This window comes from Peromyscus californicus, unplaced genomic scaffold (genome assembly GCF_007827085.1).
Source record: "Peromyscus californicus insignis strain IS unplaced genomic scaffold, ASM782708v3 Scaffold_14__1_contigs__length_90479793_seg_2, whole genome shotgun sequence".
Classification (NCBI taxonomy): Eukaryota; Metazoa; Chordata; class Mammalia; order Rodentia; family Cricetidae; genus Peromyscus; species Peromyscus californicus.
In genome coordinates, this window is record NW_026294436.1 from 42,529,619 (window position 1) to 42,556,711 (window position 27,093).

The 27,093-nt window shown below is 39.1% G+C and overlaps 1 protein-coding gene across 9 annotated transcripts in view; it reads right to left on the bottom strand.

The window, feature by feature from the left end:
• The window catches only part of Rasal2 (RAS protein activator like 2), a 309,127-nt gene that overhangs the window by 32,857 nt on the left and 249,177 nt on the right, over positions 1–27,093 (bottom strand). For all 9 annotated transcript variants that reach the window (XM_052737303.1, XM_052737302.1, XM_052737301.1 and 6 more), the window contains 4 exons: positions 12,033–12,186; positions 10,717–10,815; positions 8,620–9,174; positions 7,090–7,234 (listed from right to left, as the gene is read on the bottom strand). In XM_052737303.1, the coding sequence (XP_052593263.1) occupies positions 7,090–7,234; positions 8,620–9,174; positions 10,717–10,815; positions 12,033–12,186 (953 nt within the window). The remainder of the gene's footprint in view (positions 1–7,089; positions 7,235–8,619; positions 9,175–10,716; positions 10,816–12,032; positions 12,187–27,093) is intronic.

Consider the following 27,093-nt stretch of genomic DNA (forward strand, 5'->3'; position numbering starts at 1 on the left):
TCCCTCACCTAACTAAGGGACCTTGAAACATCACTTAATTAACCTGAGCTTTAGCTGCTTTATTAGTATGAGACCTGTCTTGCAGAACTGTGGTATTAAGAAGCAAGCAAACAAACAAACAAACAAAAATCCAAAACAAAAAAAACAAAACCAAACTAAAAACAAATGTAGTATCTTCTTGGCACTTAGTTGGGCTTCATATAGAAAGCACTATTATGTACAAAATATGCTACTTTAAAATAGCTTTTAGTCAAGAAAAATCACCAAACTGTTAAGTTTAAAAAGAATCCCCACAAGACAGTATTCACTCCATGTTTCCACATAATCTATTTCATTTAAAGGATACATAACTATAAAATTCAAAACTATCAGCATCAAATATTTTAGTAATAGTTGGCCAAACTGTAAATCTGTAACATTCTGTTAAGGGTGTTCATTTGGGTCACAGCTATTCTAAGAAAATAAAATAGCCAGGCGGTGGTGGCGCACGCCTTTAATCTCAGCACTCGGGAGGCAGAGCCAGGCAGATCTCTGTGAGTTCGAGGCCAGCCTGGGCTACTAAGTGAGTCCCAGGAAAGGTGCAAAGCTACACAGAGAAACCCTGTCTCGAAAAACCAAAAAAAAAAAAAAAAAAAGGAAAATAAAATAATATAAACATTAACTATTTTTCTTTCATTCTTCAAGTAAATGGCCCAAGAAATTACTCAGGATCCAGACAAAAATTGTATGTGGTACCAGCACTATGAGATACCACAAAAATTTTTGTTAAAATTTTCTATTAAAATTTGTTTTCATTTTTGGAATTATAACCCATGTCTGATATTGTGTAGTATGCTAAAATGAGGATGAAGCTTTTATAGGTTTGTACCTAAAAAGGTACTTACTTAAAAATTATTTGTTTGCTCCTTTGCCTTTGAAAAGAAAAAGAGCTAAAAGGGGCAATCACTGAGTTTAAATAGTTAGTGTGTACTCAGAATGTTTTATCCTGGTTTCTTCTTTGAATTGTAAAAACTATTTTATTTGTGTCTGCATGAATATAAATACGCAGGTGAGCAGATGAGTATGCCTTTGTACATGGAGACCAGAAGAGTGTCATATCCCTGGAGCTGGAGTTGCAGGTGTTTGCAGACACTCAGCTTGTTATGTGGGTACTGTTATCCAAACTCAGGTCTTGATGATTATGCAGCAAACAAGCTCTCTTAACCACTTAGCCATCTTCCACCCTCTTCTTTGAAAACACTTTTTAAATTAAAAAAAATTTTAGATTTATTTTATGTGTATGTGTCTGTATGTGTACCACCCAAGCGCCCGGTGTCAGTGGAGATTACAAGATGGCATCAAATTCATTGCAACTGGTTGTGAGTCACTATGTAGGTGCTGGGAACCCAACCTGGGTTCTCTGCAAGAGCAGTTAAGTGCTCTTACCCACCTAGCCATCTCTCCAACTCCCCAGCCCCCACCTTTTTAGGAAAGGTCTCATGTACACCAGACTGACTGCAAACTCATTAAATAGTCCTGCCTTTACCTTGGAACTGATGAAATGCAAGCATGTACCACCATGCTCAGTTCTACTATGTGTTGTCTGTGCTAATCACTAAATCGTTACTATCATCAACATTTCATGTGTAGGTTTAAGTTAACAGATGTTGACATATTACAGCTGAAAGGCATTTGCCTCCAACACCAGCCTAGAAATTATACCTTCTGAGTGACTTATGTTTCACAGATGTTATTTCTTCCTTGTCACAAGACAACAACAAAAAATTGACTTTAATCAGACAGGTAAAGGGAGCTAACAGATGAAAGACTTAAGTCTAAATAAAACAGATTTTTTTCAGTAGAGAGTAATGCTTTCATTAAGATCAAGACAGGCTAAGAAGCTGGCTGACACTGTACATTATGACTGCAGCTTTCTTTGAGGATGGGTGGGTATTAAACTCATGGCCTTATGTATGTCAAGAAAGTGCTCTACCAACAAACGACATAAACAGCACTTCTTTTTTCTTTTTGCTTAAAGTGTATTTCATACAACAAAACTTCAATGGGAAGAAGACAGTCCAATCTCAGTACTGAGAATCTTATGAGTTGTTTTCATGCTCTTGAAAGTTGCAGCCATTTTTTTTTTACCCTAACCCATGCTCTTAGGTTACAGAAATGTTAACAGAGATCTTTGGGAGGTTATCCGAATTGTTTCCCATGCTCAATGAATTAATTTTCATGCCTTACTGAGCTCATCAGATATTTAATTATTCACTACTGTATCAAAGGACATGGTATCCATTTGTCATTTTGGAGGTTTAATTCAGAAATCCCATTAAGAAAATACATCTTTAGAATATGAATCTTCTCACCTTCATGTTCACAGAATGGAGAACACTGTTAGAGATGCTTCACTGTTGCCTTTTAGAGGACAGCATAAATCATTAAAGCAAACCATGACATAATTTATAACTATAGTAAATGCCTAGGTAAATGAGATTAATAGCATCTTTCCTAATGTCAATGAAAATCAACTGTTTTCTCATAATTCTTATTAGATTTTACATTAAAGCAATTGAGTAGATTTGAGGATAAACAGAAGTGAAAAAAACAACTCTTGTTCAGAGTAGAAATTAACTGTGACTACAGCACGTCTGCTTCATGTAAACACAGCCCTACTTCTCAACCATTCAGTTACTACTTTTTAACCTCTTATAATTCCTTTCTTCTTTAAAAAAAAAAATTCTCCTTTTTTTTTTTTTTTCCAAGACAAGGTATCTCCATGTAGCCCTGGCTGTCCTGGAATTTGCTTTTGCTTTGTAGACCAGGTTGTCCTCGAACTCACAGAGATCTGCCTGCCTCTGCCTCTGGAGTCCTGGGATTAAAGGTGTGCACCACCACTGCCCAGCTCCTTTCCTCTTGATATACCAGTCTGAAGCATCACAAGTAATATTTAAACTGTGAAAGAATTCGACAACTATTTTTTCTTACCATCTGATTTTTTTTTTTTTTTGGTCAAAGGTAGTACTGGGTCAGTAGGATGGTTCAGTGGGCAAAAGGGCTTTCTCCAATGCCTGATGACTTGAATTGGATTCCTGGCCCCCACATGGTGGAAGGAGAAAATCAAGTAAAAGTTGTATTTGTTCTCTGTCTCTGTCTCTCTCTCACACACACACACACATACACACATGTGTAAATAAACAAAACATCTAAGAATAAAAATGGTAGCCTTGGGCATCATGAATGCTTAAAACTGTATGCTACCACTAAGCTGTAGCTTTGGCTTCTGACCCTCCCTTTTAACAAATTGGTCAGATTTGTTAAAAGTAAAACAAATCTGACCAATTTGTTACTTTTAAAGACTATTTTTGACTGGATTCAGAAGTAGATGCTCTCAGCAAGGATAGCCTACATCTCTTGGCAATCTGTTTCTGTAGCTTTTCTTTGGCTTTTTTCATTATCTTGGCCAAAAGTTTAGCATATTTGCAGCCTTCTCCTCCTCATTTTCCTTAGCGTGTTGTTTCTTCAGAACACTTGCAGGACTTGTGGCATAACAAGAGGCTGAATCTTGGGGGTTTATCGCCTTCTTTGTTTAAGAGCTTTCTTGACAACATATTGGTGGACATCATCTTTACGGAGCTGAAAGGTTTGTTTCAACTAATTCTGCTAGTTTTCTTTTGGGCTCCAATCGCTGAGGCACAATAGTGTCTGTCTATCAGTCCAGAAATATCCTTTTCTCCTTTTTTTTTTTTTTTAAAAAAAAACAAAAAACAAAAAACAATAACCAAGTTGAGAACACTCAGTTTGGCAATCACAACGCATCCAAAAACAGACTTGCTCTTCCTCTCTCTGGTTATCCTTGGTCTATCACAAGAATACCCCTACTCACCAGATGTGGGTCAAGTTACTCTGCTTCATGGGAAAACCTTGTTCATCATTCCCTCCATTGATTCAGACCATATAACCCTTCCACTCTTCACCCAGAACATCAGCAGGAACATCTGTATCCATGCACTTCTCATAGAAAGTATAAAGCTTGCATTCATCATCCACTCAATGTTTTCAGAGGACATACTCAAGCTCATCCTGTTGCAGTCGACTACCTAGGAGGTACTATGAAAAAGATCACTTCTCTGATTCTTTCACTGTCTTTGTTTTTTGTTTTTTGGTATTCAAGGCTGCGTTTCCTAGTTTTGTTTCTTTTTTGCATTTTCTTTGATCATTTTTCTTGATTCCTCATCTCCCTTTTACTCTCAGCAAAGATGCACCATGAAATGTATTTTTGGCTTTATTCTCTTTTTGTTTTGGTAATTTCTTAGCTTCATTTAACTCCTCTATATGAGTTAGTACCAGAGTTCTCACACCTGTCTAGACATATGTTCTAATTTGCTTTCCCACCTCTACTCCCCCTAAATTCCTATCAGAACTTCAAGTGAATACATATAAGGTAACATATAATTTCCCCCCTTCAAGCCTACTACTTCCATGATTTCTGTTATGTTTCTTCTAAGAATGTTATCAAGGGGCTGGAGAGATGGCTCAACAGTTAAGAGCCTGTACTGCCCTTGCAGAAGACCTGAGTTTGGTTCCCAGCATTCACATCTGGCAGGCAATAACTGCCTGTTAACTTAAGCTCCGTGGGTACCTGCATTCATGTGCACATACCCACAGACAGACATACATGATTATAAATAAAGTACATCCTAAAAAAAGAATCAGTCACTTAGAAAGTCTACAAATTCTACAACATTTAATCTTCCTTTCCTACAAACTGAACAAGTTGCCAAGTCAGCTCAACTTCAATGTTTTTCTTATCCTTCTTTTTCACTAGTCTACTCCCAAAAATTGTCTAGTAAGTCATATTATTTCTTCATCTCCTGCTACAATGGCTTTTTTTTGTTTTCAAGATTTATTCATTAAATTTTTTTATGTGTATGAGTATATTTTTCTGTATTTATGTCTGTGTAACAAGCATGCAGTGCACAAAGAAGCCAGGAGAGAGCATCAGATCTGAAACTAGAGTTACAGAACGTTTGTAGGTGGTGGGGACTGAATGCATGTGGATGCTGGGGACTGAACCCAGGTCCTCTCCAAGAGCATCAGTTGTTCTTAACCAATAAGCCATCTCTTCAGCTCCTAAATGGCTTCTTCTTATTATTTTTTCTTAAAAAATTCATTCTCATCATTCTCTTAATTCTATTAAAATTATCCTACTGAGAAATTTTGGTAGCTTTTAAATGATTAGTGTAAAATCTAAATCCTCAGCCAGGACCTCAAATTTTGGTTCTTATTATTACCAATCTTTGCTGTTATTCAACGTGCCTCTTTGATGTTTTTCTTTTTCCTTTTCTTTTTGAAACAGGGTTTCCTTGGCTGTCCTAGAAATCACTCTGTAGACCAAGCTGGCCTCAGACTCACAGAGATCCACCTGTCTCTGCCTCTGAGTACTGGGGTTAAAGGTGTGTACCACCACTGCCTGACTCTTTCATGTCCTTTTACTATTATTATTTCATATATTGTGTGTGTGTGTGTGTGTGTGTGTGTGTGTGTGTGTGTGTGTGTGTGTGTGTGTTTGTGTATGAGCATGCCTATGGTACATGTGTGGAGGTCAGAGAACAACTTGTCAGAGTCGGTTCAATGCTTCCACCATATGGGTTCTGGGACTGAATTTGGGTCACCAGGGTTGGTGGCAAGTGCCTTTACCCATGGTCCACCTTCATGTCCTTTTTCTACTGAGAGGTGTATTGCATACTCACCTGACTTTTCCCCTTCACTTCCGTACCTTTTAATTCATGTCTCATTCTTGTTTCTTTCATGCTGATCCCTAACTACCCTTACAGTGTTTGTTTTAACCCTTCAACCTTTACTGTACTCACACAATAGAAGTATATTCACACAAGAAGTTTAAAAATTCTGTTGAGCTGGAGTCATTAAAAAAATTCTCTGCAAAAACACAGGATTTCTCTTTTGGTTAAACAGACAACCCTATCTTATTTCCTTACATTATAAACTCCTTGTGAACAAAAACCTCTATAGTCATTCAGCATACCTTATTACGTGACTGGTAAGCACTAGAAGTACAACTAGAACAAATTGAAATGTGGGATAAATATAAAATATATACTGAATTTCAGAGTATGGAAAATGAATACCTCATTAATTATTCCCACAGTGATCAGTTGTTAATATTTGAATACACTGGGTTAAATAAAGTTTGCCATTAATTTCAGTGGTTTCTCTTATTCTTTTTACACTGTGACGACTTAAAGTTGAAGTTACTCATTAAACATATACTGTCACATATATGTGACTAGCATTGTGTTTGTCAGTACAGTGCTGTATTACACTCTGTGAAGTGCCAGGAGGATGAAGAGACAGGAAATTGCTGGGCATGTGACTCATGTCTATAATCCTAGCACTGGGAGGCAGAGGCAGGAGGACTGCTATGAAAACAAGGTCAGCTTAGGCTAGCACAGACAGACAGTCCACCCCTAAACCACCATTTTCTTCAAGGAATTCACACGCACTTAATTATCCTATCACTTTATTATACTGTGCGTCTAACACATTGCCTTACTAAATTAAGCTAAAGGCTTAATTTCATAACCACATTTGGATCTTTGAGTGGCATAGTTATCAACAACTAATGATTGGGTTAAAAATTAGTTACTAGTTAGAGACCTTAAACGGAAGTATAGAACTGTAGGAACTATCAAGTATTTCTTCATTTCTGATGAGAGTTTTGTATGCATGGTAATAAATGGTAAGATAGCCTTTTAGACTTATGGTATAAATACCCAATACTTGAGGGGAAATAGGACACCTAAGTTCTAGAGGTGAAATCCATCAATATTATTATACACCCTGGGATCAGAAATGCAGAGATTTGGGGTGGCTATATACACTGATGAGTTTTCTATTTTCATACACATAATACACAAGTGTGGTTACTCTACTGGTAAGTACTGCAGAGACAGTACAGTTGAAATCTAAATCACTCAAGTCAGATGAATGAAATGCATGCAGAATTTGAATTTAACTTCTTTGTCCTAGGAGGTAAAAGAAGTTAAACTGAAAGAGAAAGAAGATAGATATCTTCCTTTTCCATACCCAGTGCATCATGGAGGTACTGTTGTCCTACCAACTTGAGGTATTCCTCAATGGATTTAGTGGCAATGGTGTTTTCTCTGAAGATCAAGACATCATGCTCTCCACAACGATCCACCTCGGACATCACCAAGTCAGTCAGAAAATCCTGGCAGAAGAATGTTCGTCAGAAAGAAAGCAACTGAGTAAGAACTATACATTAGAAGAGACTGCCAAAATAGCAGATATCCTCGGAACGTTGCTTTAAACTAAGCCACCAAGTTCCGTGGAAAGGGAAAAGGCAGTCAGGATAAAAATCTTACATATTGCCAGCTCTAAATTTAATTTCTGAATTCCTTCAGAGATTTTCTAATGCACTGTTGAAAAAGATCATAATTCCGAATGCATCTGCAAATCTCTCTCTTTTTCCGACCTTACTCAGTACTGTTCTCTCTGCACCAGTTCCCACATGATGCTCTCTTTTCTTTTTTACATCCTTTAGTCCACACAGCCCATCCACAGTCAGTGTTCTCCACTCACCACGACAATCTTCTGCAAATGCTGTTCTCAGTTCCGTCCCCTAACCTCCACTCCCATTATTGTAAAACTGATTTCTGGGAACCTTTAGATCTCAGTTCACACACTGCTTCCTCCATGAAGCCCTCTTGGATCAAGATTGCCCTAGAGCCTCACTTGCCAGTTCCCCTTGCTCCACACCTCCACAGTATTATTTATCTTTGTACCCTCTGCACTGTTTACTGTAATCACAGATTTACTTTTATAACCGTTTAGTATGGTTTCTCCGGAAGACTGAAAGCCCCTAAAGACAGTGTTATATTGTTCAACATGTCCAGGGAAGACACACTTTCAGCACTGAACAGTGTCTGGCACACTTTAGATGCTATTTTATGGAATAACCCAGTGTTCATTTCCATTCAGATGAAAGATTGCCATAAAACAGGTGCCAACTAATTGTACAACACCCCTCGTGTTTCCACTTCAGATACAGATTTTATTCCATGAAGACTTACAGTCAGCACATTTCTTGATTATCTCCTTCTGTACCACTGGGACACAGTTAGCAGTTAATCTTAAAATACAACATTTAATACTCCAGAAAAACTTCAGCTAGGCATGATGTTGCACACCTGTATCATATCTTTAAGTCTGGGATTTGGGAGGCTGAGGCAGGAGGATCTCACGTTTGAGGCTAGAATGGCCAATATGGTGAGACCATGTTTCAAAAAGAAAACAGTAACAACAGAATTTGAACATGCTGTGGGATTATCCTAGCAACTGCAACTATGGTATCTACCTTCATGAAAAGTAACTAGAAATAAATATTTGCTAGTTCCTCCATTTTACTTTAGTTAAAAAAAATCTCCAAATCTTATAGAACTGCTAATCGGCTTTCTTCACTCAACCTTAATTTCCTTTTTCTTTTCTGAAACCGTTCTAAGCTGGATTTTCACAGTATCTACCGGTATCCACAGCTTCATTTTCTTGTACATGGTAAGGAAAGACTTTCAGGTAACACACCCCTTTTTGACTTACCTTGGCTCTGCCAGTACTCTGAAGAATGTGTACTAAGGCACAAGCCAACTCTTCTTTATTCCTCACACTAATTACCGGCTCAAGAACTGAACACAGCATGGTGTAGTTGCTGGTGATGAATTCTGCAAATTCTTTGTATTGCTCCATAGGCAGAATGGTGATAGTTTGGAAACGTGACTTAATTCGAATAGAAGGTCCTCCTGTCTTTCCTTTGTTGGGTGTGGGTGTACTCACTGGGTACCATTTTTCTACAAACTGGCGACCAGTCACACTGGCAGTGGGGATGTTGACTAGCCCTACATAATTATTCTTGTCCTTTTTTTTCTTTTTTTCCACATCCTTATAAATGTGAACTGTGATGCTATGGAGAGGTGGAAGGCTATAGAACTCAAAATGTTCACCCCAGAAAATATTGTCTGCTTTGGTCTTGCTGGTTGTACGAGCAAAGAGGGTATCATCAAGGCACAGTTCGCAGAAATATTTTTTTTTAGGGGCAAGGTCCTTGGCTTCAATGATCCATAAACGGAGGACATTTTCAGCTCGCCGACAATTGTCCTATAAAGACAGCAAATTTGAATTTGAGATCTGACATACCAGAAAGAGAGTATTTTGTTCTTAAAGTAATGCTGATTATTAACGTTCCTCTATTAAGAGCAGTCAACCTAGTAAAAAGAATTGCTATTGTTCTGAACCACAGAACTCTAAAGAATAGTCTTGTACTGGTTCAGTGGGTAGATGCACCCACTGCCAAGCCCGATGACCTGAATTTGATCCCAGGACACACACTGTGGAAGGAAAAGAGTCAACTCCTGCAAATTGTCCTCTCACTTTCACACATGCACTGTGCTGACACACATACATAGAAATAAATGTAATTAAAAATATTTTTAAAAATACTCTTACAAAGCTGGGCAGTGGTGGTACAAGCCCTTAGCCCAGGACTTGGGGAGCAGAGGGATGCAAATCTCTGAGTTGGAGGCCAGTCTGGTCTACACAGTGAGTTCCAGGATAGCCAGGGCTACACAGAGAAACTCTGTCTTGGAAAAAACAAAACAAAACAAAACATCTTACAGAACCACATATTTTGTTTTACTTGGGTTAAAAATATCATCATGTACCAGTAAGTTCCCTACAGCTATCTATATGAGGCTGGACTCATTTCTAAAACTAAAAAAGGTAAGTTGCTAATACACTTGCTTTCTAGTACGACTTTATCATATATGAACTTCTGGCTGGGCATGTCACTTAGCTTTTTGAATCTCTACTCCCATGGCAAAATGACAATAATATTGTCTTCAGTAAGATAATTTTCAGTGTAAAATGTCCTAACATGTACACAGGATTTTCAAACTGTCAAACCCTAAGCCAGATGTGGTAGCAATTGCTTATAATCCCAGCCCAGGGATTTGTGAGGCAGGGACAAAAAAGCTTGCAAGTTCAAGGCCAGCCCTGGTTACATAGTGAGATACTGTCTCAACAACAACAAATTATTAAGATCTATAAAATTAATATATTACTATATTTGTCTTCTATCAACTTGATGCTTACAAGTGATACATTTTTAAAAAAAACTTCGGTTGAATTTGTTCTGACAATTTCACACATGTCTGACATGCATTCTGATTACCATAACCCACCTTCTTTAATCTCCTTCTCACCCTCATTCCTCTCCTTTCTACAAGTTCCTTTCTTACACATCATATCCCCTTCCCGCCTTTCTGAGACCCACTGAGTTTAATCAAGAACATCTGTGTAATCAGGGGTTTAGAACATCCACTAGAGCCTGATGGGCTCCTCCGGTGTGTACATCCCTGAGAACTCTAACCGCTCCTCCTCTGAAATCTACAAGTAGCCAACAGTTCAGCAGGGAGGGGTAAGGCCTTGAATCTTTCCACTCCACGACTGACTGTTGACAGACCCAGTTTTGTGTGGGTCTGCTGCCACAGCAGCTATGAGGGGATGAGTACACTGACTGTATTTCCCAGCCCTTCTCCCTATCTCCCTGCATTTACATCCTTTCTGTTCCCTCTTTTGAGATGATCCACGAGCCTTAGAGGGGTGGTGACATATTTTTTTGACACTCAGAGCCACCATTACCTTATTTGGCTGAACGGTCCTTCGAAGGTTTTCCATCCACTTATCTCTCTCTGAGGCAGAGTTACAGCTAAAGCATTTACTTCCACTTAAGTAGGTGACCTTCAACATAAAGATTAGAGATGCGGATGTTAAGACTAGGTGTGTGGTGGGGGAATCGATCTTCTAATTTCTAAAGGTTAAGAATTAGGGACATGTTATGAAACCCAAATCTTACTATGTGAAGCTAAAACAATCAATCATTTCAATTTTGTCATATCTTTACTTAAATTTTAATCTTTAAGTAGCATCCATAATTATTTCCAGCTATAAGAAAAAAAACTCATTTACAATTTGGCCTATGGTTCAGAGAAACAAAAAATTAAAAAAAGCTTAAGACATATATAAAATTACCTATGAATGAATATGCTCATTTGAGCTAATAAAAAATAACTAAAAAGGGAAATGTTTGTACAATTATTTGGTTTTGTAAGATTGCTTCATTACAATGCTACAGAAGGCTCCTAACTGAAGCTGAAAGGCATCAGTGCAGCTGAGTCCCTCTCTGGAACCCATTTCTCCTCCAGGAGGCAACCAATCCACTGATTTCCAGTCATTTATAACATTTAACATAGTATATTATGTCCATAGTAGAAGCCACTGAACTGAGCTTCACAAATAAGGCAGAGTTCAAGTGATTTTCAAGGAATAATAATAATGATGATAAACACATACAAATGACCTGCTCTGAGCTTCAGTCTGTTTACTTAGACTCTCAGGTCATAATACAATGAATCTGATCAGATGGTATGCTATGTCTGAAATGGCAGCTCCTAGCTTCAGACGGTTAGTGAGGACCTGAAATGTGGCTGAGATGTACAGTTATTGATCTAGGAACATGCAGGAGATGGTATACCAAACAAGGTATGGCCCTAGGTCAAGAACTGCTCATGTTATAGTTATAAAACTGTAATTTTGGTGGTTTTTCTCCAAATTCTTTTAAAATTAGGGATGAAATAACAGTGTATAACGTCTTTATATTTAATATTAAGAAATAACACATCAGTTTGAGAAGCTATTGTTAAGCTTGTATGTAACCTACGTTGAGAATGTATTAAGTGCTCAAGTTTTTGAAAGCAGACAAAGGCAAAGGCATGAGATAATCAATAACTTCAATTACAAATATAATTTTTTCTATTAACAGATTGTCAACTCTTCCCTTATAAGTAGAATTTTCAGGAACTTAAACCCAGTCAAGATAATCAAATCAGAAACATGACAGTGAAATAGCCAAATTACCGACTATTCTCCCTTCTTCCTGCAATTCTTTCCCCTTTTACCTCAAAGCAGAAGTCCTGACCAAGGATGCTACTATGGAGTGGTTTCACTGACACTGGCTCTCCTCTACCGAGATCCAGACATTCCACGGCACTGCAGGGGCTCAGCAGGGACTCATGTGAACGAGACTCTTTCAGTTTAGGCAGACCACGAGACCTAAAAGTAGAAGATACTTAAGGCAATGTTACATGAAGATCTAAGGAAAGGAGACTAACAAAAATGTAAAAGTGTAAGAGGGAAAAATAAAAGGAGGATAACTAAATACCCTACAGTTATAGTATTAACAGTCATATTCATGTGGTATACATAAACCATGCATATATGAACACACCTTTTCAACAAAGCATAAAAACAGAATAACTTTACAAGTCTCAAAGGACCTCTAAGTTCCTGTACAGATGTTATTTTTTATTCTCATTTCTATATTGGAATATGGAGAAATACACAGTATTCAGAATTCTTTATCACTTTTTATGCAAAAGTATTGTCAAAAGACATTCTCTCTTATTTTGTTTGAGGTTACACATCATTTATCTCCTTGTATCACTGACAAAGGCTGAGTCCTCTGGTAGATCCCACCCCTACTCCAGCACACACAGTGAGCAAGAGAAGAAGGCAGGCATGCATGGGAAGGGAGAGCAACAGCAAGAAAGACAAACTCTTCAGCACAAGAATGTCTTTCAAACAGTCTCATTTCCATCTCAATATGGAATTCTCTTCTGGCAAACTTTGACTTCTATACATGCTTTACAGTATAATAAGAATAGAATGCCTTGAGGAAACTTCCCACCAGAGTTAAAGGGAAAAAAAAAAGTCAAATTCCCCAGAGAAGAGTTGACACTGCTAGGCAGGCATCTTGGCTGATTCTGTTTTCCTGGTCCTTTAAAAAGAATGGTGGGTATCCTAGCTCTTGTCACTATAGGCGCTAGTACTTCACTGCCTTCCTATCACAAAAGTTAATGGAGTCAAACCCGACGGAAAACAATTTTCCTAAATTCAAAAATGGATGGCCACACAGTTTTAGTTAATAATTATCACACTTACTGACTGAAACACCCCTATGCTTCAAGTAGGTCTTAATAATAAGTCTAAAAGAAACGTCTGTGTACAGACATTTGTTTTGGTAAAATATTAAATAAGCAGCTTTATTCATTTACTAGGAACAAGGATAATACGCGGAAAGGAGCTGTAGTACTTACTGCCAGAAGAGTATTTAGCTGAATTACTAAGCAATAGGACACTGGAAACTAGCACTAAATTCACTATCTTCTGTCTCTATCCTACTTAGTCAAGCTCCATAAATAAGAAACATCTTAAACAATAAGGATAATTTAGCCTGTTGTTTAACAAAAACAAAACAGTAATAATTACCATCTAAAGTTTAGGCTGAAAAAAAAAGTGTTCTGATAGCATTTTTTTGAAGTAAAAAAGGCAATATAGTAGTTCCCATTAATAATGCAAAGTATGTACTAAATGGACAAAAGCCACCAAATATAGTGTATATAAAAATCAACAAAGCAACAGTTGTATTTATTTACCTTTGTTCTGGACAAGAAAACAAGTTATGTGGTACAAATACGGCACAATTTTAAGTAATTAAATGCTTTTTTTTTTAACTTTAGTTAACTTATCATAACAGCCTTTATCAATATGCTGAATTAGAAGTAGATCGGAGAAACAGGACACTATCATCTTTGTTAAACAAACAGAAAATAACAATTCTAGCTATCTTTTCCAGGAGGAACTGCTAGAGGAAAAAGCTGCTCTGACTCTGGGATGATCACAAAATATGTAAAACAGAAGGTGTTATGACAAAGTTTCTTTTATTTTTTTTATAATCTCCAAAAAATTAAAAGTTAATTTTATTTAAAACAAAATAAACGTCTACCTACATGAAGCAATTGTACAGCCACCTGGCAGAGCAACCCCAAACCATAGCGGTGCCACATGTCCGGGTGTAGCAAGTCACTTCCTGGACTACATCTCAGAAAACAACTCTCTGTGTAGAAGACAGGAACCAAATGAGGATAAGTCTCCTGCTGCCTTCAGTTAGTGATGCCATTTTTGCATAAACGCCTCTCAGGTGTTATTCAAGTCTTCAGCAGAAGCAGGACAGAAACACAAACAACTGAACAAGTCCTCGATCGATCTCCAAGCCTGCAGTGCAGGTGATATCCCTATTCCTCCAGGCTGCATCTAGCCCCTCAGGTAATACAAACAAGGTTCCAGGGCTCTAGGCTGGGCCTGTTGCCATGGTGCTACACCTTTAAGATTAGAGCTGGAAGGCAGCAGGGAGAAGCTGCAGCTGGCAAGACTCAGGGAGCATGCTCTGCAAATATGGTAAAGGTGACTGCTTTAAAAAGGGAGGAGGGAGCAGTGAGGGCCATTCCCATCAGTTCTCAGTCAAAGGCTGGTGAGAAAGGCAGCTCTGGGGGTGGGGACTGATCGCTTATTAGAAACTGCTTAGGGACAGAACTAGGAAGCTTTAGCTTGTTGTATGTGATTGCCCACTACCCTCCCACTAGATGCTATTCCCTATCTCTCTTCTTGCAAGTACAACCTCTCACCTGTTGTTTCCTTTGCAGTGCCTACCCTAGTTAAATGTCTCTTTTTGCAAGATTTATCTGGTTTAAAGTTATTCTCTAACTTTACAGAAAGTTAAATAAAATAATTTTTTTCAATATTCTTCAGTATAGTCCAACTTCCAATAGCTGCTATAAAAGCTCATTCTAATCGTCTAACCATTTGGATAACTTAAAATGCTACTTACTGAAATTTCAATAATCAATACATAGTTCGGAATCTCCAATAGTTCAAAATGTGGATATACACACGTGAATCGATAGCCAAAGTCTAGTATGTTCAACATTACTACTGAATAAATGAGCAAGTTCTTCCTGTATTGAGAGGACAGTGTCTCTGAGAAGTAATTCCCACAGAAGCATGATTACAGTGAACAGAAGACCAAACACCTGGGGATGGCTCAAGGGTAGAGTGGGGGAAGGAGGCATTACCCGTCCAAACATTTCAATATGACATTAGAAACCCCAGGTCACCTCTGACCATGTTACCTCCTCCTGTACCTTCTCCACATGAACTGATTTCCCGCAGATCTTCTACCTAGAGCTTTAGAGTCTGGTACCACCAGTTTACTTCCCTAACAGAACAGAATGGGTATTTACTGGTAGGATAATGAATTTAAAGCAACTTTTCCAAGGTGAGCCTGACAAGGGCCTTCATCAAGATAAAGTGCATTCCTTGACTACAGCTCCAGCTCTTCTCCTGACTACCATTACTGCAAACACTACATAGGAATAATGCAATGTGGCTGTTCCTTAATTTAACTGGGAAACTGCTTCCTAGAGGTCAATTTTACATTAATTAAGGAACACTACATCTCTATTTTAAGGTTAGCAGAGTCTTGAGCTCTTTGTCAACTTATGGACTTCCATGTTAAAACTCTAATTGCTCATGAAGACTACCTGCTGCTTCTGACTGAGTTAGGATACAAACTACAAGAGAGGCTTCCTGTTACCACAGTAAATGCCTGTCAGATTGCTTGAGCCTTCGTCACCACTTCAATCAGTCTTCGAAGAGAAAAGTGAATGGCTGGGGGTGGGGAGCTATCACACACAAACCAGTGGATGCACTGGTGAAATGAAAAGAGTACAAGAGCTCTGATGAGTGCAATTTGAAATAAACACAGCTGGATTTTCTCAGCTTACCCATCTGATTTTGTAAAAAGTCACATTTTCCCCACAGCTCCAATAATGCTTGGGTTGGTAGCTCAATCTGCCACATGTTTACAGATTCAGTTCCAAATTTAGGAGCTGGGAAACTTTTAATTAAAAATGCTATTGCCACACAAAATTCTGGACTCAGTGCAAGTGAGTTTCTGCTTGGTTGGCAGTTATGATTCTGAACTGTGTCACTGAGTTCTTGAAGAGCCCTGAGCCAGTAGCTGGGCACAGCAGGGCACTCGTGTTTAACCAGCATGCATTTTAAGACAGTCATTCTGAAACGTCCCAAGTAGTAATTAACAAACTTGGGTGTCTCAATACTCTCAAACACATTGAGATCTCACAAGAAAAGAACTTTTCTCTCTGTTCTCTGGATTTTACTGTTTTATAATCAGATATTTGTGAGTATTTCCAAGTGATCTCTGTTGAAAAACATGCAACTCTTCTGTATTGTAATTTTAGTTTTCCCTCACAGATAAGAATCACTCACTAGCGTTCTATTTGTACTCAAAACCCATTCTCATGTCCGAGAATCATGATAGCTGCAGCGGCCTGGCCTACTTGCTATAGGTGAAACCACTTCCTATTGCTGATGCTATGGATTCTATGTTAGCCTCACAGATAGTTACTTAGGGAAGTACAGGACACAATGCAGATTTTCCTTCTCCCTGCTCTCAGTCTCCAGATAGGATAGACGAATGTGCCCAAATGCGAGGGATAAAGCAGGATATCTGTAGCCTGAGTCATCACTTGAAATAAAAGCCTCATGGTTTTCACTATCCCACAAAAAAAGTGAAACATATAGCTACTTCATCATGTATCCATGTACACATTCAATGAAGGGGCATAGAAAGAGACTATGAAAATCAATGTATGATTTGAGAAGTAGAAAATTCCACTGACTCTAATAAAGACATTTTATAATACACTTTTCTTACTCCTTAAATTGCAAATTATTAAAACCTACAAGTATGTGTTGTTCGAATCTTAGATGGTCTTTTAATAAAAAACCCAGAGCCAGATATCAGGGTAAAAGCTGAAAGATCAGAGAAGCAGAACAGCCAGCTACCAGTTCTTACCTCTGTGAAATCCTCAGTCTGAAGAGAGTGAGTGCCTGTTTCCTCACTCCTTATATACCTTTCTCTGCCCTGCCATATCACTTCCTGGGATTAAAGGCATGTGTGCTTCTCAAGCAAAGGCATGAGATCTCCAGGGCTGGGATTAAAGGTGTGTGCTACCACTGCCTGACCTCTATGTCTAATCTAGTGGCTGGCTCTGTCTTCTGATCCTCAGGCAAGTTTATTAGGGTACACAATATATTACCACATTTCCCCTTTCTTGCCTAAAATAATAAAAGGTTATAACTAATATAAGAAAACCTATATATAAGAAGTACAATAAGCCGGGCGGTGGTGGCGCACGCCTTTAATCCCAGCACTCGGGAGGCAGAGCCAGGCGGATCTCTGTGAGTTCGAGGCCAGCCTGGGCTACCAAGTGAGTTCCAGGAAAGGCGCAAAGCTACACAGAGAAACCCTGTCTCGAAAAACCAAAAAAAAAAAAAAAAAAGAAGTACAATAAGTATATACAATATACACAGTCAAGAATTACATTAACAATGTCCAGTCCATTACCATTTGACAGATTCAGAGAAAATACTTCATTATTTATCCTATCTTGGTGAGTCCAAAATGTTGTACCTAGTACCAATCAAACAAATAAACACAGATATACTGAATTAAGCAAAAATATCAAAATGAACCAAATTATACCCAGAATCCAACTCAACTAATAGACCAGTTGAAGGGTGGAAATACTAAACTTCTTTAAACAAATATTTTTAACTGAAATAGAAATACATCACTCTTTCCCCTTTCTTCCCCTCAGCCCCTCCCACACTCAAGTTGAGAGCCTTTTGTTTGATTATATGTGTATATACAAATATATACAGAAAGAACCCACTGAGCCTGTTGTTGTTGGTGTGTATATGGTTTCAGGGTGGACCACTCTGCACTGGACAACCAATAAGGGAACTCATCCTTGAGAGACTAATTCTTCTTCCAGCAGTCAGTAGTTGCCTGCGTTTCTTAATCTAGGAGAGGGACTCTCCCTTGCACATTAACAGGCCCATTGACATCGCTGTCTTTTCTTCCTGGGATTCTGGCCTCCTTCTACTATGCTCCTTGAGCCACAGAGGCAGGAGCTATGATACAGATCTATCTGTTTGGGCTGGTCTCCCCACAATACACTGAACTCTGCAATGTGTCTTGTTGGGGCTTTCTGTGATTTGCCTTTCAGGGGTTATGGGTGGGCCTTTATTGCTGAAGACACAACACACTTAGGACACATGACTTATATGACTCAAGCTAGATCTTCACTGAAAGCCTCTTTCCTGTGGTCCAGCTTTCATGGTTCCAGAAAACACTATGCAAGCTGCCAAGGGAGTAAAGCAATTACAGTCCTAGCCAGCTGCCACACCTATGAACCACAATTATCAGCATGCAAGAAGTACAACAAGCAGAAATATAGGAATACATCTAATACAGTGCAGTTCACTGCATAAGTCATTTATAGTCAGCCATCGGTGGTCAGGTAGAGTCTAGGAGATGTGGAAAGAATACAAAAGTCAGGGAGCATATGATTTCTGACTTGGGTATTGCTGTATGAGCATGCACTAAAATTAAGCCAGACTCAGGACAGAGTATAGGAACAAGGAATATCACTTGAGAAGAAAGAATAAAATCAAAAGCAGAACAATAATACAAAACCCTATGGGAAATATTATAAATGAAAGACTTCATGGAGTTGACAAGAGATAATGCTGGGAGTTAGGGAAGGACTGGCCATGTTATTGCATTTTGCACATTATGCTAATGATTATAATACTATACACATGCCATAAGATATTACAATTGAAATTTCATTTGTGATACTGAGATAGAGGTGATATGCCAAAGTGAAGTACTTGTCAAAATGTAGTGTTTATTTTTTAAAATTTATTTACATATCAACCACAGTTTCCCTCCCTCCTCTCCTCCTGTTCTCTCCCCCATCTCATCCTACCCTTCTCCCCATGCACTCCTCAGAAAGGGTAAAGCGTGGCATATCAAGTTGAGGGAGGACCAAGCTCCTCCCCTCTACATCAAGGTTGAGCAAGGCATCACACCATAGGGAATAGGTTCCAAAAAGCCAGCTAATGCGCCAGGGACAGATTCTAGTCCCTACTGCTAGGGGCCACAAACAGACCAGGCTACACAACTGTCATCCACATGCAGAGGGCCTAGGTTGGTACCATGCAGGCTCCCTAGCTGTTGGTCTAGAGTCCATAAGCTCCCAAGATCTTGGGTCAGCTGTCTCTGTGGGTTTCCTGTCATGATCTTAACCACCCCCACAATTTGCTGATATAATCCCTCTACCCTTTCTTCAACTGGACTCCCAGAGCTCAGCCCAGTGCTTGGCTGTGATCTCTGCATCTGCTTCCATCAGTTGTTTGATGATGACAATTAGGATAAAGTCACCAATCTGATTACAGGAGAAGGCCAGTGTGGTGACATATTGTGTACCCTAATAAACTTGCCTGAAGATTACAGTACAGAGCCAGCCACTAAATTAGACCTAGAGGTCAGGCAGTGGTGGCACACACCCTTAATTCTATCACTCGAGAGGCAGAGATCTATCTGGATCTTGGTGAGTTCAAGGCCACACTGGAAACAGAGCCAGGCAGTGGTGGCACACACCTTTAATCTCAGTACTGGGAAGCACACACACCCTTAATCCCAGGAAGTGATGTTTGGGCAGAGAAAGGTATAAAAGGCGTGAGGTAACAGGAACTCACTCTCTTTAGGCTGAGGATTTCGTAGAGGTAAGAACTAGTAGCTGGCTGTTCTGCTTCTCTGATCGTTCAGCTTTCACCCTGATATCTGGCTCTGGGTTTTTTTTATTAAAAGACCATTTAAGCCGGGCGGTGGTGGCGCACGCCTTTAATCCCAGCACTCGGGAGGCAGAACCAGGCGGATCTCTGTGAGTTCGAGGCCAGCCTGGTCTACAGAGTGAGATCCAGGAAAGGCGCAAAGCTACACAGAGAAACCCTGTCTCGAAAAAAAAAAAAAAGACCATTTAAGATTTGAACAACAGGCCAATTCAGGCACTCTCTCCACTATTGCTAGGAATCTTAACTGGGGTCATCCTTGTGGATTCCTGGGAGTTTCCCTGGTACCAGGTTTTCCCCTAACCCCATAATGGCCCCTTCTATCAAGATATCTCTTTTGGGGCTGGAGAGATGGCTCAGCAGTTAAGAGTACTGACTGCTCTTCCAAAGGAATCAGGTTCAATTCCTAGCACCCACATGGCAGCTAACAACTGTCTCTAACTCCAAGATCTGACACCCTCACACAGACATACATGCAAGCAAATACCAATGCAAATGAAATAAAAGTAAATAAATTATTTTTTTAAAGATACCAATGCAAATGAAATAAAAGTAAATAAATTATTTTTTTAAAGATATCTCTTTTGTTGGTCTCCCTCTCCATCCTTCCCTTAACTTGTCTATCCGATCCCTCATGTTCCCATCCCCTACCTCCTCCCTTCTACCCCCACCCTGTGGTGATATTGTGTTCCCCAATATATTGTGCATCCTAATAAACTTATCTGGGGTCAGAGAACAGAACAGCCACTAGATATAGAGGCCAGAAAATGGTGGCACACATGCCTTTAATCCTAGCATTTCAGAGGCAGAAATCCGTCTGGATCTCTGTGAGTTCAAAGCCACACTGGAAACAGCCAGGAGTGGTAACAAGAGCCTTTAATCCCAGGAAGTGATGGCAGGAAGCAGAAAGGTATTTAAGGCGTGAGGACGAGGAACTAGGCCTGGTCAAGCTTTTAGGCTTCTGAATAGCAGTTCAGCTGAGATTCATTCTGGATGAGGACTCAGAGGCTTCCAGTCTGAGGAAACAGGATCAGCTGAGGAATTGGCAAGGTAAGGAAGCTGTGGCTTGTTCTGCTTCCCTGATCTTTTAGCATTCACCCCAATACCTGGCTTCAGGTTTGATTTTATTAATAAGACCTGTTAAGACTCGTGCTACACACCCCCCCTCCCCCCAGTTTACCCAGGAGATCTCATCTATTTCCCCTTCCCAGGGCGATCTATGCGTCCCTCTTGGGGTCCTCCTTGTTACCTATCTTGGACATATACTCAAAGGATGCTCAACCATAGCATAAGGACACTTGCTCAAATATGTAGACGAATTTCTAAATGGTTTTATTAAATAAAAAACACAGAGCCAGAAATTTGGGTTAAAGCCTTAGAGAGATCAGAGAAATATGGAAAGCCAGGAGCTAACCTCACCTTACCAACTCCACAACTTCCAAAAAGCACAACTTCCTGTCTACCCAAGTTTATATGCCTTGCTTTTCTGCCCTCTCATTGGCTCTTAGTCCAGCTACCTCATTTCCTCTTCCTACACAGCTCTATCACTGTCTGTCTGTCTGTACAGACCTCCAGGTCTCTATGGTTGGTACTGGGATTAAAGGTATGTTGTCACCATGGTTGGCTCTGTTCCCTACTGTGGCCTTGAACACACAGAGATCCTGCCTGCTAAGGGATTAAGGGCATGTGATACTTGACTTCTTTGTTTACTTAAAATGGCTGGCCTTTTCCCCCTGCTCTCCAGGCAAGCTTTATTTATTAACGCACAAATAAAATATTACCACACAACTATGTTCATAGCAGCATTATTTGTAATAGCCAGAACCTGGAAACAATCTAGGTGCCCCTCAACCGAAGAATGGATAAAGAAAATGTGGTACATTTACACAATGGAATATTACTCAGCAGTAAAAAACAATGACATCATAAAATTTGCAGGCAAATGGATGGAACTAGAAAAAAAATCATCCTGAGTGAGGTAACCCAGACTCAGAAAGACAAACACGGTATATACTCATTCATAAATAGATATAAAGCAAAGGATAACCAGGCTACAATTCACAGCCCTAGAAAATGTAGTGTTTATAAGAAGATCTTTTGGGACTAATTCCACTACCCTGAACCCCTCAGTTAGATCAAGACTATTGAGAGTGGCCAGAAACTGGAAAACTCTAAAGACTTTTGTGAGAGTGAATTTTGAAAAAACTGTGAGGTACATCCTCTGTTCTCTACAATGAATATGTGTAGGGAAACAGGGTGTGGGTTGATTCTTTCTGGATAGCTAGATGATGAGCAATGACTAAGTGTTGGTGGTGGAACAAGAATGTTAACACATTCAGTGTCTGCACTCCTAATTTCTAGTGGTTGCCAGTGTAAAGAAAGTAGGAATGTTCTCTGCAGTGGTGTAGAGACCAGAACAAGAGGAATTCCTCCTTCAAATGGGCTGGGGAGGGGCTTGACTGTCAAGTGCTTGCTGTGTAAGCTTGGAGAAATGAATGCTGTAACCCAGCACCAACGTGAACGAACTGGGCACAGTGGTGCACGGCCATGGTCTCATTGACAGGAGGTAGAGAGACAGGAGGAACTGCAGTTAGCCAACTGGTGAGCTCCAGGCTTAGGAGGAGACCCTGTCTCAAAAAATATGGTGGACAGTCATAGAGGAAGAACCCTGATATTGACCTTTGGCCTCTGTTCCCTTGCATGAGTATATACCCCTTCTCCACAAGAATTCCTGGAATAAAATTATAAGTGAGAGCCTCCTCAGAAATGAAAAAATTCCCAAAGGATTCCTCAAAGAAGCAAGACAGAAACATCTGCCATGTTCACAGTCCATAATGGAAAACTAAGATGGTACCAGAATGCCTTACCTCCTTTCTGCTCCTGTGTCTATTCACCTGAAACCCAAAAGGGAGGGTTGGCAACAAATACTTGAAAATCTGGCAATGTAGTAGGTCCAGTGTTTTTCACCATTCCCTAGTTTTAAGTGCCTTTGAACAAAAGGCAAAAGAACCAGTCTTTTTATGGTTCCATGCCCTCTCATTGGCACACTTTCAATGTCAAAATGCAATCAATATGGATTCTGAAAATGATTCTGCTGGGTTTTAACTGATTAGATGACTTTGAAACAATGACTTCGTGACATTCTATTGCTTTTTGTCTCTAAAGTGTTCCCCACATCCTGTCTTTTGACTTCTTATTTCCACTGCCAATACCCTCCTTAGAGCCTTCATTGTATCTTACAGTAGCTTTACAGTAACTCGTATCCCAAACTTGGTCTCTACGAAGCAGGTGATCTGAAATTCCATACTCCATAGTGCTGGATTTCTCCATCCACAGCACTGCTCTATGTTATCTTTTGAGAACGGGCTGCCATTTCTTTGCTGCTTGTAGACTAGAGTCCAAACTCCTTAGCTTGACATTTAAGAACTTCAGAGAACTGAGATGAAAAATGTTTCTTCCCATAACTTTAAAGACATGTTCCCCAAGACTTCTGGTTTCTGCTAATTTTACCAAAAATTCCAATGTCATCCCATTTCACTACCATGTTCCCCATTCCCATTTTTTGTATGCAACCTATTGTTTTCTTTCTAGCAGTTTTATAAGGGTAGAAAACAAACAAGCAAAAACAAAACAAAATCTTGGTGATCTGATAACTTTCCATGTTATAAACTGATAGTTTCTGTTCAGGGGTCTTTACCATTTACTGTCCTGGAAACTAGGTGGTCTCTCCAGTCTGCACATTTGTTTTCTTGTCTGGGACATTTTCTTGTATTATTCTTTTGACAATGTCCTCCCTAACGTTTTTGTTCCTTTTTCTATAATCTTGTACACTGATTCTTTGATTCTTTATATTATTTATTTACTTGTGTGCAGAGGTTGTGAAAGTCAGAAGACACCTCCCACTGTGGATGTTCCAGGGATGGAATCCAGGTCATCAGGCATGATGGTAAGTGCCCTAATCAGCTTCTGCCATCTTGCCTGTGTGATTCTTCCATTTTCTGTTACACTTTCTATGGCAGTGACTTTATCTTTCGTATTAACTGTCCAGCTCTTTCTTCTTGTCCCCCCACTTTGATACTCTGTTATTTTATAGGTATATAATATCATCTTTAAAAAATACTCATTTTACTTGTAAAGTTGTTTTTGCTCTGACTACTGTTTGCTCTTCAGTTGCTTATTTTGGTCTCTGTCTTTTCATGTGGGGCATTTCTTTGGTAGTTACAAGACATTTGGTTATATGTAAAGGGCTCAGTGGAAACCCTGCTGCTGGAATGAGCCCACAGACTAACGAGCTCCACTGCTGAGTCTTCCTTGCCAGCTGTTTTCCTTTTCTTTAGACATCTTTATTGAGAGATAATTCATATACATTAAAATCCGGCCATTTAAAGTGTACAGAGTTTTCAATATATTCAGAATTGTGCAATCGTCACCATAATCTAAGCTTAAACTATTCTCATCACTCAAAATGGAAGCCCAATACCTCTCTGAAGTTACTCCTCTTTCACTGGCTTTTTCTGTATCACATCTTCAGTCTTTGGCAACTATTAATCTCTATGATTTTCCCATTCTTGCCACTTTCATATTCTACAAGTGGAAACACAATATTTAGAAGTCTCGTATTCAAGATAACAGTTTCACATAGATTGGGGAAACTAAAGTTGTGTTTAGCCTTTTTCTTCCCCGTGGTGGGGATGAAATGTACGCTAGGCAGTGTTGTACCCCTTGGGCTGTGCCCACAGTCCATGACAAACTTCTTTCAATTATCATGCTTTCAAGGTTAAACATAGTCATACACATTGTAGCATGTTTCAGTATTCCATTCTTTCTTATGGATGACTAATATTATGTGGATATATTATGTTTGTGTACCTATCTGCTGATGGTCACTTAGGTCATGCTCACTTTGGTAATCATGATTACTATGACTAATGCCACTGTGAACATTTTTGTACATGTACTTGTATGGCTATGTTTTTGTCTGGCATGCACTCACCAGTTGGGATTTTAATAGACATATAAACATCACTCCTATCAATCTTTTTGGGGTGCTTTAGTTTCTCTAATCTATGTGATAAGACTATCTTGAATGGTAGTCTTCTAAAGGAGGAAAAGATTTCAACTCTTCCAGAATTCTGGTAGTGTGCTAAATCAACCCTCAATGGCAAATGCTAGCTAGTTAGCCATTTCTCAGTTTCTGTCCCTCTCTCTGAATTTAAGAACAGATTCTTGCTTTATTGGGGGACACAGTGCACCCAAATATAAAATTTTCCAGTCTCTCTTGCAAAAAAAAAAAGTTAGGAATGAATAAACAGGAGTCACTGGACCGTTTCAAGGAAATTCCTTTAAAGGGAGATAACTCAGTTGGGAGTAGGCAATATCCTTATAAGGGTCCCTCTTTTTAGATATCTGAAACATAGATGTTATAACCACAGTTACAGCAATCATCTTGTGTTCAATAGGAGCTCCTTGAAGATCCTAAGGATGGCAGACCTGGACTTCTATGTGATGGGAAAATACACCTTGTTCAGTTAGTAGCTCACTTATAGCTTAAGTGGTAAGACTTCAGAAGTCCCTTCTGCACAGCAACTATATCTGATCATTTAATCTTAAATAATCTATGATTCAGATTTTTCTAGTTTTATTAGTATTCATATTTCCGCCTCTAGTGTAATTTTTAAGACAAAAAGCAGATGTTTATGTATAACCTTAAAGACTGAATGTCTATTTCCTTCCCGGGCCTTGGGAAGCATAAGAAAGCAGGCTGAGCAAGCAATGGAAAGCAATCTAGTAAGCAGCATTTCTCCATGGCTTCTGGTTCAGTTCTTGCTTCCAGGTTGCTGCCTTGAGTTCCTGCCCTGGCTTCCCTCAGAAATGAACTGTAACGTAAAAGCTGAAATAAACCCCTTCCTCCTGCAAGCTGATTTTGGTCAGTGTTTTTTTTTTTTTTCATAGCAACAGGGGGCCAAACTAGAACATGCACCAAACATTGGTGTACCCAATTCCATAAAACAACTAATAGATATGAATCCACACATTAACTGTAATATAATAGTAGTGGATAACTTTAATACCCCACTTTCACCAATTGACAGGACATCCTAAAAAAAAAAAATGAACAAACATATGAGCTAAATAATATCGTAAGTCAAATGGGACTAACAGACATCTTCAGAATTGCATTCCGACACTAAAGAATCAATATTCTTCTCAGAAGCTTTCTCCAAAATGGATGATACAAGACACAAATCAGGTAGCATCAAATACACAAAATAACTTTGTATTCTATGTCATCATAATGAAATTAAAACTAGAAATCAACAAGAACTCCAGAACATATACAAATTCATGGGGATTAAATAACAAACTTTTGAATTATTAACAGATCATTAAGAAATCAAGAAAGAAAAAATACTTGTAGAATTGAACAAAAATTAAATCACAACAAAGTACCTACATTATAAAAAGTCAGAGAGTTCTCAAATAACTTAATAGTGTACCTTAGGGCCTTGGAAAAACAAGAACAAGCTAAGACTCATTTCTTTTAGTAGACAGAGAAAAGTAAGATCTGTGCAGAAAGTAATGAGATGAACACACACACACAGGGGGAGAGAGAGAGAGAGAGAGAGAGAGAGAGAGAGAGAGAGAGAGAGAGAGAGAGAGAGACAGAGACAGAGAGAGAGAGACAGAGACAGAGAGAATCAATGAAAAGAAGGGCTGGTTCTTTGAAAAGATATAAAAGATCAACAAATTAGTGAAACTCACCAAAAGAGAGAGAAGACCCTATTTACTAAAATGAAAGGGGATAGAGAGCTGGCTCAGCAGTCAAGAGCAATGAGTGCTCTTGCAGAGGACCTAGGTTTGATTTCTAGCACCCACATGGCAGCTTACCGCTATCTGTAACTCCAGTTCCAAGAGGAGCAAGAGTACTAAGAGGGCACTCCTCTGGACTCTACAGGTTTTGCACAAATGTGATACACAAACACACATGCAGGCAAAACACTCATAAACACAAAAATAAATAAATCTAAACAGTAAAAAGGAAACTCAAAGGGATGCATTAAACAGATACATAAGAAATTTTAAAAATCATAAAAACATACCTTAAAAACTTTTATTTAACTAAACTGGAAAATGTGAAATCCATAAATAAATTTTTAGATGAATATGACCTACCCAAATTAAACCAAGACAAGACAAACAACTTAAACACATTTGTAACAAGCAACAGGATTAAAGCAGAAATAAAACATCTCCCAGCTAAAAGCAGTCCAGACCCAGTTGGATGTAGATTCTACTAGAGCTTTACAGAAGAACTAACATTGATGCGTCTCAAACTACTCCATAAAATAGAAAGCACAGAAGGATACATATTGAACTCTTTCTACAAACCAAGTATTA